The sequence below is a fragment of the Haematobia irritans genome, chromosome 3 (genome assembly GCF_050003625.1).
Source record: "Haematobia irritans isolate KBUSLIRL chromosome 3, ASM5000362v1, whole genome shotgun sequence".
NCBI classification, from domain to species: domain Eukaryota; kingdom Metazoa; phylum Arthropoda; class Insecta; order Diptera; family Muscidae; genus Haematobia; species Haematobia irritans.
In genome coordinates, this window is record NC_134399.1 from 3,980,486 (window position 1) to 3,995,274 (window position 14,789).

The window sequence follows — 14,789 nt, forward strand, 5'->3', positions numbered from 1 at the left end:
TCGATTAATTTTAAATTATTTTAATTTTTAATGGATATTTATATAGACTATATATTTTAATTTAATATGATTTTACTATGTTAATTTTATACCTTGTAATATCTATCATCTCATTTACTGTTTTCTTTAATTTTATCCATGTGGGTCGAAAACCTTTGTTTTTAGTACCTCCCACATTTAAAATCATAATTTATTATGGTTTTAAATTGTTTAAAGAATAAATAAATAAATAAATTTATACTTTTTTAACATTTTCTTTTAATTTAATATAAATCCAACAAGCAGCATAAGTCATGGTACCAATGTGAATTTGAATTTGAACATTTATTTATCTATTATTCTTGAATTTCATTTGTTTTGATTGAAACGATTTTAAACTAGAAATTATTACAATATTTATTCGAGCTTATTGGACAGGAAGATTAAGGGAATTAACATTATTAAGTTACTGATTTTAATTTTGTTTAATTCAATATAGATTAATTTAAATTAATTTGACTTATTTTATTTTCAACTATTCAATTAATCGATTTCGATTAATTTTAATTTAATATTTATATTGACTATATATTTTATTTTAATTTAATATGTTTTTACTATATTAATGTTATACCTTTTTTAACAGTTTCTTTTAATTTAATATAAATACAATGAGCAGCATAAATCATGGTGTGAATGATTGAATAATAAACACTAAAAGAATATTTAAGTGGATTTACCATCACCATTGGTGTCATGATTTTTGGTATTAACTGCATAATTTAACTAAAGGTTTTAAACCAATGGAATTTAATTTAATATAACTTAGATTATCTTTATATATTTTATTAATTTTAATTCAGTTTGATTTAACTTAAATTGTTTTAGTTTTATTTATCGTAATAATCAAAGTTTTATAAATATTTAAAAAATTTACTTACTTAATTTTATTTAGTTATTATATTTGGATTAATTTTAAAGTAAGTTCAATTTAATCTAAGTTAATTTAATAAATAAAAAACAAAAATTTGTTTTAATAGATTTTTCTTTTGTTTAACACAACCACTAATTATTTGAACCATCTTTCCAGTAATCCAATATACTGTGGTGGGCACGAACTTAAGGCAACCTATTTCCCTCAAAAAAAATTCTAGATATTCTCGAAGAAATTATTTAGGTCTGTGATTTTGCCAAGGTTTTGATATTTTATGGTTAAAAAAATAATGGCAATTAATAAACCATATTCTCTTAAGAATTTTTATTTACAAATAGGTCATGTTGAATCTTATGGAACCCTTATTTCGAGAAACTCTCAAAAAGAATAGCTCATAGTCACATTATTTGTGTCTAAAAATGTAAAAAAAAAGTCTTATGAAACCCTCAACAAAATATATGCCATAAAAAGGGACCATGTCCACACAGTGCTTGTGTTTTCTATGTTAAACCTTATGAAAAATAAATTAAATAATGGACTAAATTCATATCTGTGATGAATGAATACCAGCACTTAATATGGTTTATCAAACCGACCTAGAAGATTTCGGATTTATTTTATAAATACCGAAAACCTTCTCTGCAAAATAAAAATTTCAAAAATTCAAACACAAATTCTTTTTTTTACAATTGAATTAAACTCGTACCATATTTCAGATTTTCTTTGGGGAATTGTGTTGATATGAATTTTAATACGTTTACTTCCAACAAAATTAATTTTTAAAATTTGGCTGTTTTTTTATGAACTTGACTCTTTTTCAAAAAAGCCAGTGGCAACGCTGCTTGAACGTCTGACTAGAAACTCAAATAGAACACAAAATAACAATGTCAGTTTACCATAATGATGAAGGATATAATGAGTAAGAATGATTCACAAATCAGACTAATAAAAGTCTTAAACATGAAATCAAAACCCATATTATGATATATTTTTGTACCAAATTCGGACATTTAATAACTTTTTACCAAAAAAACCTAATATACCAAATATCCCCTGAAGATTACAAAAAAACTCTATCTTATGGTCATTATGTTAATGGACAGATGTTCGGACAGGCAGTCAGGGCTATTCTCAAAATAATGTCTGATCTGCAAAATAACTATTTTAGCGATTTTCCGGATTTATACAACCTTTTGTACAATAAAGAAAAAATAGATGTCAACTCAAAATTTAATGGCTAAAATCTTACCCCATCGTGCAATAAGCCTATCCTTATATAACTCCATAAAAAAAAAATTTAAGCCTACACGACACTATTTTATAATACACCAACCGAATAATTTTGGTTTGCATGTGTATTGACCAAACATTACAACATATACCACAACAACACCGATATCCAATCCACACCCAAGCCCCCTGTTCAATAGACACCTACTCCAGATCAATCTAAAACTAATAAGAAAAATGATTGGGTCCATTAGGTGGGTCTTTCACCCACTACCACCTACCTTCCTTTAATGAAAGCAAAACGACATACTATATAATAATAATCAGTAATTCAAACTAAAGTTTTAATTATTGGCACAGATCGTACTATAAAATATACCATATACCAAAATACTTATACTTTACTTAAAAAAAAAACAATATAATTAATAGATAATAGATAATATCGTAATAATGTAATGCTAATCTCATATCTTACTATATAAGAGAATGAATGATACAGATAATATTGTGATGATGTCATGAAATCAATCACCCCACGTAAAAGGTTGAGAAGTAATCTCAACATGTTTATATTCATTTTTTATTTTTCTAATTTTAAATATATTTTTTTAATCTGAAAAATTTTTTTTTTGTTAATTTTATTGAAAAGAAAAAACTTTTTTTAAATTTGTTTTTATAACGATAACAATTGATTGATATTCCATATATCGGATTTATGGTGTAAAGAAAAAAAAAACAACGAACACAATATTATTATGAGTATTGTCATTATTATTGTTGTTATTGTCATATGTTATTATTTGATTTGATTGTTTATGTTTATTTTTCTCTCTCTTCCACATTTTCTACTTACAGTGGCGACCACAAGCAATAGTATTTGAAATAGTTACAGATAAAAAATTCGATATAATCATTATGTTGTTTATTGGTTTGAACATGTTTACCATGACACTCGATCGTTACGATGCATCCGAAGCATACAATAATGTCCTTGATAAACTCAATGGGATATTCGTAGTTATTTTCAGTGGCGAATGTCTATTAAAAATATTCGCTTTACGATATCACTATTTCAAAGAGCCATGGAATTTATTTGATGTAGTAGTTGTCATTTTATCCATCTTAGGTAAGTAAGCAAAATGCCGACTTCTCCCAAAAAAAAAGAAAAACAAAACGAAAGACAAATACCTACAAGCAGTCAGTCAGCAAAAAAAAAATCAACCTAAAATCAGCCTTCAAATTCAATTCAATTTAACAATGTTAAATGTTAATTAATTTGTGTTGTTAATTCAATTGTTAAATATTTTCGATGTATTACCACACCTCCAAAAATATTTCATTCCTTACAAAAGATATAATTGTACAATATCCCTACTATTTCCCTAGAAAACCCCCTTTCCAAAAACAAAAGAGTAACTAAAAACTAACCACCACACCTAAAAGATACTAAGCTTTGTATATACTCGTACATATATGACATATAGTATTTTGGCTTAAGGCATATAGTGTTATTCCAATCTCACTCCCTCCTTTTACTTTATAACATATAAACAGGGAGTGGTATGTTGACATTATAGAGCCTTAAGTTTAAGTTATGTTGTGTGTTTAAATGTTGTTAATTGTAACAATAATCAATATTAAAAAAAAAAAAACTCCCTAACCCCTAACAAAAATTAATGTTGTGCTTAAGTATTGACATATACTTACATATAAACAAATGATATTTTTATTTTTAATATAAAGCGTTTTTATTTTTCTATGTACCACATAACATATACATGTTGTCTTCTTTATGCTCCATATAAACAAATTATTATTATATTTTTATTATCTAAATATTTGTTGTTTTTTTAATTTTATATATATCACATCCTATATACATGGTGTCTTTCTTATGCTTTTGGTATAAACTAAATAAGCCCTATTCATAAGTAAACTATTACGGACCATTTTATCAGTGGTTTATTAAAACCAAATTTAATTATATTAAAATTTTTTTGTTATTAATTTCACCCCTAAGTAATAAAAAAAATATACTTTAATTAGTAACAGCCTTGAGGAATATTATTTTTTTTAGTTTAGAAATCTTTATTTACTTTTCTCGGTTCACTGTAGATAATATTTGATTTTTATTGATATATTTATATATGTTTATAATTTACCTTAGATCGCAATGAAAGAGAGAAAATAGTGCTGAATAAAATCATAACGTTGACTAGTTGACTAATATTAATAAATCTATTCCAAAATTTGATTTTATACAACAATTAAATCTTATTGGTTTTATATAAATATTATTCATATTTATACCCTAAACCACATAGTGGTCAGGGTATAATAAGTTTGATCGGCCAAAAAATGTGCCTACCAGAAATATTTATTTTAGACCCCATAAAATATATACCGATCGACTCAGAATCACCTCCTGAGTCGATCTATCGCTTGGTGTCCGTCCGTCTGGCCATGTATTTGTTGTTCACAGGATTCCGGTCGCAATTATTAACCGATTTTGATGAAATTTGGTACAGGGAGTTTTTTGGGCACAAGGACGAACGCTATTGGATTTGGAAGAAATCGGATCAAATTTAGATATAGCTCCTATATAAAGGGTGATTCTTTTGAGGTTAGGATTTTCATGCATTAGTATTTGACAGATCACGTGGGATTTCAGACATGGTGTCAAAGAGAAAGATGCTCAGTATGCTTTGACATTTCATCATGAATAGACTTACTAACGAGCAACGCTTGCAAATCATTGAATTTTATTACCAAAATCAGTGGCAGAAAATCCGCTTTTTTATCGACAAATTTTGTTCAGCGATGAGGCTCATTTCTGGTTGAATGGCTACGTAAATAAGCAAAATTGCCGCATTTGGAGTGAAGAGCAACCAGAAGCCGTTCAAGAACTGCCCATGCATCCCGAAAAATGCACTGTTTGGTGTGGTTTGTACGCTGGTGGAATCATTGGACCGTATTTTTTCAAAGATGCTGTTGGACGCAACGTTACGGTGAATGGCGATCGCTATCGTTCGATGCTAACAAACTTTTTGTTGCCAAAAATGGAAGAACTGAACTTGGTTGACATGTGGTTTCAACAAGATGGCGCTACATGCCACACAGCTCGCGATTCTATGGCCATTTTGAGGGAAAACTTCGGAGAACAATTCATCTCAAGAAATGGACCGGTAAGTTGGCCACCAAGATCATGCGATTTGACGCCTTTAGACTATTTTTTGTGGGGCTACGTCAAGTCTAAAGTCTACAGAAATAAGCCAGCAACTATTCCAGCTTTGGAAGACAACATTTCCGAAGAAATTCGGGCTATTCCGGCCGAAATGCTCGAAAAAGTTGCCCAAAATTGGACTTTCCGAATGGACCACCTAAGACGCAGCCGCGGTCAACATTTAAATGAAATTATCTTCAAAAAGTAAATGTCATGGACCAATCTAACGTTTCAAATAAAGAACCGATGAGATTTTGCAAATTTTATGCGTTTTTTTTAAAAAAAAAGTTATCAAGCTCTTAACAAATCACCCTTTATATGTATCGCCCGATTTCGACAAATGGGGTCACGTTGCGCTTTTTTCAAACGGATCGTCACCAAATTTGGCAAAAGGTAATCTTTTTCATCGGCCTTCAAGTCTACAAAATTTCAGCCAAAACGGTTCAGATTTAGATATAGCTCTCATATATATGTATCGCCCGATTTTCCCAAATTTGGCCACAAAACCTTTATTTATCAACCGATCTTACTCAAAGTTGGCTAAATGTAATATTCTATAGCACTAACTATATGTGCAAAAAATCATGGAAATCGGTTCAGATTTAGATATAGCTCCCATATATATGTATAGCCAGATTTTCCCAAATTTGGCCATAAAAACCCTTATTTATTAACCGATCTTACTCAAAGTTGGCTAGATCTAGTCCTCTATAGTACTAACTATATGTGCAAAATTTCATCTAAATCGGTTCACATGTACACGCAAAAAAATAATTCTTTCCTCCCAAACGAAATTTTAGACAAACAAAGTTCGTTTCTCATTTGCTTTTCGTCGAAAGGAAGTGTATTTGGAAGAAAAGTATATACTTTTTGTGATAAACGTTTATTCTTTTCCAGGATGTAAAAGCAATTTCATAAAGACTAACTCAAAAAATTTTTTTCTGGCTAATTGCATTTTCCCTCACATCTTTCTCACTTCCACGAAGTTTTTTAGTTCTTAGCACCTTTTTCTGTAATACAAACAATGTAGAAGAAATTATACGATTTTATAAATTTTTAAATTTTTTTACCTTTCGCCTGGACTGAGAATCGAACCGCGGACCATGCAATTTGTAAGGCAGCACACTATCCACTGAGCTACGTAGCTGTTATTGTCATCAATAGCTAATTATCCATATAAGTTATATTAATATAGCATAGCTTGCGGGGCCCACAAGCCGATTAAACAAAGTTTATTTGACAGAAAAATACATTTAGTTTGGGACCGTGGAGCAGTGGTTGCTACGTCGGACTTGCATGCCAAGGGTCGTGGGTTCGATCCCTGCTTCGACCAAAGTTTTTTTTTTTATTTTTTTTTACATATATTCCAGATATGGTCGGAAGATTTCGAAAAAAATTTCAACATTACATTCTACTATATTAAATTTTTACTATGAACTGTAAAATGTGTCTTATTAAAGATCTAAAGTCAGAAAAGAAAAGTGTTTGATATAAACGAAATGGGCTGTGTTGTTGGTTCAAAAATAACTCTTTTTATTGAAAAAATAAAAATTGTGTAACAAACGAATTTTTTTGGTGATAAAAGTGTATACTTTTCGAAGCAATCCAAAAAACTCTAACAAAAGAAAAACGTTTTCGGTACACGTTTTCCAAACGTTTTTTTTTCTTTGCGTGTAGATATAGCTCCCATATATGTATCGCCCGATTTTGAAAAATTCGACCCTAATAACCTTATGTTTGACCATACAGGCCTCATTTCTTAACTTATCTTACTCAAATCTTGCGCAAGGTAACCTTTTGTGGTATTAATCAAACCCGCAAAATATTATGCAAATTGTTTCAGAGTTATATATAGCTTCCATATATATGCATCGCTCGATTTTCCCAAATTTGGCTATAGTACTCTTATTGATTAACCAATTTTAGTCAAATTTCAAATTTTGATGTATTGGCCGATCGTATTTATACGTATTTGTAGCTCTTACATAAGAATATTGGTCGATTTTTACAAATTTAGATTTATTACCCACACTAACTGTACGATTTTCTCTTTTTTAATAATGGGATCAATATTAGTGGCATACTAACTCCGTAGGTGCAATATCAACTACAGCCAGTGTTGCTAGAAGTAGGGAAAATTCCCTATATACGGTTTTACTAATATTTAGCGTCTTGTAGGCACGTTGGACCACAATGTAGGGAAATTTTCACTCAACACAATTTGTAATAATTTTTACATTTTGGTGGCTCTAGAGGAGGAAATTAGAAGCCGACAAGGCTTGATCTTTAACAATATTTACCACTCGTGCCAAAAAAAAAAATCTAACAAAATTTGAAGATTACCACAAATTACCACAAATCTACCAAAAAAAATATTTCTATAGAAATTTTTGACAAAAACTGTATTCCTGTAGAAAATTTTGTCAAAATTGTATTTCTATAGCAATTTTTTTCAAAATATTATTTCTATAAAATTTTATTTCTATAGAAAAATTTCTTACAAAAATTTATTTATAGAAACTTTTTCCAAAAATTTTTTTTTTATACAGATTTCACAAGAAAAAAAAATACTATTTTGGGTAGAATTCTACCAACTGTGGCAACCGTGATGGTAATACAAATTTATATTCTAAGTTTTATACGTTGCATATTCATATTTTAAGATAATAAAGTACTTACAACCATTTTTGTTTTGTAAAATTTGTTTAAATTTAACGAAAAATATTGTAGGGGAAATTGTTTGGGAATGTATGGGAAAGTAGGGAACTTTTGTTGTCCTTGTAGGGTAAACCGAACATTTTCCCTGGCAAGACTGACTATGAGCTATAGTCAGATTGAGACAAAGCACCCATAAACATGTACCCCTTAATTTTCTTACATATGCAACTGCGGTTTATCTCCCAGACCTATATCAATGTTACCCCACAAATGCTTATGATTACTAATTCAGTAAGGGTGGTTTGGGGTATGATATAGTCGGCCCCACTCGACTTTCTACTTTACTTACTTGTTATCTATTATATATATTATTAATGTAATAGGTTTAGTTATTTATGTTATACAAAAATATCTATCCCTTAGGTATTAAAATAGAACTAAGTATATCATTAAATATTCCTCAAATCACTCAGCGTATTTTATAGAACATAAATTTATCTTCAGATAGATAGATTTATCTTTATTGTTTTATAAATTTTGGAATTTCACCTTTATTCTTTACCAATTCATATCTCTGAAAACCACTGAAAAACTGATCCTTAGATTTTGCTTTCATTTTACCATGTTAGTATATAATAACAATTTTTAGTTTTTATTAATTTAAATATTTTATCGAAAATATATTTATTTTAAATTACCCAAAATACCAAACATACAAAGCTTCTATTATTTTATTAAACCAAATATTTATCTCAAATACATTTTTGTTGTGCTCTTTTTATACGAAATTATTTTGTACACATGAATTAAATAATCATTTACAAAAATTAAAAAATTAGTTTTTTATTATATAAAAGCAAAATATCCTACAGATATATTTATCTCCCAAAATTTCATTTGTACAAATTAATTAAATGCTTAAATATATTTTTTTATTTATATATACTCAGCTCCAATTTGTGTATTTTGAGTCAATGATGTTCAACCTTTGTGTAATATTTGGTCCTATATATAGTCCTACGTAAAATCAAAGATATTTTTCGATAACGCTATCTCTTATATAGGTAGTATAACTAATAAGCTGGGCTAGTAACTCTAACTTTTGTAGTTATCCTTTCCCTTTTTTTGGTAAATAACTGCAAATCTCTTCTATATACTTTGGTAATTAAAAGTAACGCTAACATATATATGAATAATATATTTATAATATATTGCTATATTGCTATATATTTTGAAAAGTAATATTTATCTTATGTATATACACTTACAAAATATATATGGGTACCTTTTTGTCCAATCGTTGTTAGAGATCTCTTATAGTGAAAGATATTAATCTAAATGTGAAATTCTGTCTTTAGATAAAAATTCTTCAAAATATTATTAGATTTTTTAAATTTAGATCATTTAAATCTACATATTCTAATTTCATTAATATACTAGAAATATCATGATTCTTCCACCATCATACCCTAAATTGGCATTAGCAGAAAAAAATGGATTATAGCCATAATAGAAAACACAAATATTCGAAATTTGCTAATAGGTAACTTTGTACTGCTACATAAACAAAATAAAATTAACTATTGCTTTATTCTATTGATCATTTAAATAATAACATACACTGCTATCATAAAAGTGCCCATAATATATTTATACTAGTCAAAAGTGTGGAATCGAACCAGCATCAATAACAACATAGTTCACATCAAGAGCACAATGAAAACTTCAACTTTAAGCCAACTATTGAAACTACGATTTTCAAACAGCGCCTTGACGTTTACACCAAACAAAATTTTATCTATTCATGTGCCAGGTAATTTTCATGTGAAAACTGATGTAAGGATATTCCTATGATTATGGGATTTTTAGACGAAATGGGATTTTAGGCAAGCGTAGAAAAACTCATCTGAGGCAATGGCAGAATAACTCATGTTGATATGTTTGCTGTCAATATGGACAGATAAGCCTCAGATCTCAGTAGATCTTTTAGGTCTAACACTTCATAAGAAATATATATAGACAAAAAATCGGAAATGTTGAGTAATCAATTAATTAAATTGCAATAAAAATATATGATTTTAATATGTGTGTTACTTTAGTGGCAAATTTGTAACATTTTTAAGTGTTGACACTTTTGTGCCACTTTTTGGTTGTAAATTACACTAAATGCTATAACTTTTTGTTGTGAGATTTGTTTGCCATGTTTGGCCACTTTTTAATAAATTCCTTTGTAATAATTTTCATAATTTTTGATACCGGATCCCTTTAAAAATATAGATGACGAATGTGTTCGGTGCCCCAACATAAAATCGAACTAATGCGTCCAAGCTATAATTTCGCTTCTTCTTTCTGAAACCAAAGTGTCACCTATCGGAAAATCGTGACGCCTGAAAATATGCAAAAAAAATGTCCATGAACTTTTAATTTCAAGGATTGATTTTTATTTATTTATTTATTCAGTCTATGGAATACATTCCTTACAGACTAGCAATTCTTAAAATAAATTAAGTCTAAAATAGAATTAAAACTATTTAGGGAAATTGAAAAATCTAAATCAAAGTTATTATTTAAATTATTAAATTCTTTAAGAGATCTTAAAATTGGTTCCGAAGATCCATAGTTTGTTCTATGAGCAGGAATTGCAAAATAATCATGCTTTCGCAAACAATGTATTGGTACATTAAAACCAATCAACTCTAAAAGAGACGGACAATCTATAAATCCATTAATTATTTTATAAATAAACAAAACTGAAAACTTTAATCTACGCGATTGAAGAGAATCCAAATGAATTAGCCTACACCTAGCTTCATATGAAGGCAAAGGATCAGTAAAAGGCACAGACAATAATGCAAACTTTATAAACTTTTTCTGCAATTTTTCAATTCGATCGCAATGGACAGTATATATGGGATTCCAAACAATAGCAGCATATTCCAGCCTAGATCTCACAAAGCTAGTGTATAGTATTTTTCTTGTATATGGATCTACGAATTCCTTAGAATTCCGTTTAACAAATGCCAACATCGAATAAGCCTTTGGCATTATATAATCTATATGCAATTTGAAGGAAAATTTAGCATCAAAAACTACCCCCAAATCACGAACATGATCAACCTTTAGCAGCTCCTGATTATTTATAAAATACGAAGAATTCAGGTCATTAATTCTTCTCGAGTAGGATAGATATACGCATTTAGACACATTCAAAGGCAATAAATTCAATTCACACCACGAGAATATTCTATCCAAATCAGATTGTAGCAAGAATACATCAGATAAGGACTTAATATTTGCAAATATCTTAATGTCATCTGCATAAATCAAACAGTTAGCAAAATGGCAACAAAATATAACATCATTAAGGAATAATATAAATAACAAAGGACCAAGAATACTACCTTGGGGAACTCCAGACGTAGCAATATAGGGTTCCGATATTGAAGCATCCACATAAACAAAACATTTTCTCATATTTAAATATGACCATTTGCGAGCAATGGAGAAAATGATTGTTTGGCTTATTAAGATCTAATTTGAAAAACTTACAAAATTAAACAAAATTTTTCAATTTTTAAAATTAGTGTGCCGAAACCCTATAAATATAGCAAAAAAAACTTAACCGTATCTGTAAATGCTATACTAAATGTGCCTGCAATAGAGTGTTCAAAATATGTCTTTTGATCAGAATTTAAAATCAGTATCTTAATGATGAAACTCGGAATCACAAAATTGAATCTTCATAGAAAACAGTAATTATATATTCCCACTAATTCGTACACCCAAAGAAAGGGTGTAAATAAATTGTGGTAATCACCAGAAATTTAATGAAAAAGGCAACGTTTGCGATCTTTTTTAACATTTTTTGGGAATACTATTTCTACGAAAGCTTGCAACAATCCCTACAACCCTTATGGTTTCACTTACGACTTTTCATAAACTTTTTTGGAGCATTTTTTTGCAATAATAAAACAAAACCCATTTTAATCTTATTATTTACCGAATCGAGATCTTAATAAAATGTTCCTTTTGTTATCAAATTAATTACTTCAAAAGTAACTCAAACGCGTTGGAGGCCGTTGAGACCGGCTGTTATTTAATTCGTGTTTAATTACCAGCATATTATTTCGTTTGCAATAAACATTTTATTATTACATATTACAATTTTAAACACATTCTTGCAATTTAAATGCTATATGATTAAAAATTATAATTATTTGAAAATTCACAAAAAAAAATATTTTTTCGAAGAAAGACAAATTTTTTATATTACAAAATTGACTCCAACTTTCAAGAAGCTCTATTAGAGCAAAGTTATCTAATGAACATTTAAGCCGTACAACGGATTGATATGTAATTCTGTCTATTAAAAAAATATATATTTTCGAAGAAAGACAAATTTGTTATATTACAAAATTGACTCCAACTTTCATGAGGCTCTATTAGAGCAAGGTTATCTAATGAACATTTAGGCCGTACAACGGATTGATATGTAATTCTGTCTATTAAAAAAATATATTTTTTCGAAGAAAGACAAATTTTTTATATTAAAAAATTGACTCCAACTTTCATGAAGCTCTATTAGAGCAAGGTTATCTAATGAACATTTAAGCCGTACTACGGATTGATATGTAATTCTGTAAGTGTTTCCTTCAAACTACAAAATTTTCTTTAAGAAGTGAAAAAATTTAGTTATGTCTAATAAATTTTCTTGAATTTGTCGAAAAATATTTACTTATTTTTACGACATCGGGGTGATGCCAACGCTTGTAATACTGTTTAGTTAAAATTTTCTACAAATATTCAAAATTTTCTAAAATTAACCGAAAGTTTTCTTCCTGGTTGGTTCACTGTTTTTCAGTGTATGTTATGTATTTAATATCCGGTTTTCGCAGTAAAACGTACTACGATTAATTTATTAATACAAATTATTAATAAGATTAATTTATTAATACAAATTATTAAAATAATTGTAAATGTTTCAAAATAATTTTTAGACAGTTATAAATATAGGGTTAGAGTATTCTTTTAACTTTTAATATTGACAGTTATCATAAAAAATATGTTACGTGTTTAATATACGGTTTTCGCAGTAAAACGTACTGCGGAACTTAAAATATATAAATAAAAACATATATAATATATAAATAAAAATATATAATAGATGAATAAAGATTGATAAACATTAATAAAAATGATTACAATAATTGTGAATTTTTCAAAATAATTTTTAGACAGCTATAAATATAGGGTTAGAGATTACCTTTAACTTGTATGCGTATGGGGTTTAATTCATAAAATATTGTTATATACTTTATTTATTCGAATTAAATATTAAGCTAGACGATCTTGATAGGAGGATAACGTGGGACCTTAAGGTTGAACATCACTGGTTTAAATTACTAACACCCTTGTCCCCTTGTGGGGGATTTGGATACACTCTAAACGATACGTAAGCACAATAAAGGAAATGAAATAACCAAAATTTGTAAATTTTGCTAGAAATAGCTTCAAAAATCCCTCTGTAAAATTAAAAAAAAAAAAAAGAAAAAATAAAAATCAAAAGACACAAACAAGAGAAACGGCAACTCTACGATGATGTTACAAATTAAAAAAAAAATATGATAAAACGAAAACTAAAAGATGGCTTAAAATATGCTTTACTACATTCAAAAGGCAGCAGAAAGCTTTCATTTCATAGCTGGGTATAATTTTCATGAATTTGCTACAACAACAATACTGTTACAAAAACTTAGCAAAAATAACAAAAAAAAAACAATTGTTTACAAAGAAAAATTACCTCAATAATGAAATGGAAGTTGAATGCATTAAAAAAATCGAAAAATGCAAAAATTTCTGCTGCTGGCTTTAATCTTAAAACTGCGCCTAATAGCTACGTTATAAAGCTCTACAAGTTCTACTACTACTAACTACCATCCACCCCATTTACCTATTTACCTAACAACCCCCAAAACTACTACAGTTTCTACTACATTAGTATTTTTCAAAGTTTTAACCTTCTTTTTACGAAGAAAAAGTTTATGTAAACTAACTTCCAACAGTTTACTTGAGTTTCTTTTTGTTTGTTAATGTCAAACAATTTTTTTTGTTGTTGTAATTATATTTTTCTATTTCAATGTTCTTCTTTTCTTCAATGTTCAATGTTATAATTAAATGAAAATTTCGATGTTTTATGTTATATGTTGAAAACGATTTTTAAGTTTTGCGAGCTTAAACGAAAGCTTTTATGTTTATTATTAATGTAAACACTTTACACTCTCTCTCTCTCTATCTATCTATATCTCTCTTAACACTTTCAAACTCTCTTATAAGTACAGAAAAAAATAACACACACACACACACAGATGAAAACAAATCTACACAAAACAAAAAGCTTTTACACCCGAAAGAGAAATACACACACTTACACAACAGAAGTTATTAGGTAAAGCTTTTTTAGCTTAAAGCTTATGATTCAAAATTTAAAGAAATCACTTTGATCTCTAAGTGATATCCATAATGTCGAATATATTAATATAGAAAACAAAAACAAAGCGAAAACGAAATAAAAATAAATAACAGAAGCCTTACTACAGCGCTAACGTCTGGAAAACAACCATGCTCACTAAATCGTATCAACAATAAAAAAAAAAACAACTGTATAGAAAAAAGAAAAAGAGCAGCGCGTGCGTAACGAACTCACGAAAGGAGTGAAAGTCCAACAAAGCTTTCAGTTGTAAGCTGCTTTTGCTCCCTTTCTAT

The 14,789-nt window shown here is 28.5% G+C and overlaps 1 protein-coding gene across 19 annotated transcripts in view; it reads left to right on the forward strand.

Moving 5' to 3' along the window:
* Positions 1-14,789, forward strand: part of para (sodium voltage-gated channel paralytic) — a 196,311-nt gene that overhangs the window by 164,431 nt on the left and 17,091 nt on the right. For all 19 annotated transcript variants that reach the window (XM_075300892.1, XM_075300894.1, XM_075300893.1 and 16 more), the window contains one exon: positions 3,002-3,272. In XM_075300892.1, coding sequence (XP_075157007.1) covers positions 3,002-3,272 — 271 coding nt within the window. The remainder of the gene's footprint in view (positions 1-3,001; positions 3,273-14,789) is intronic.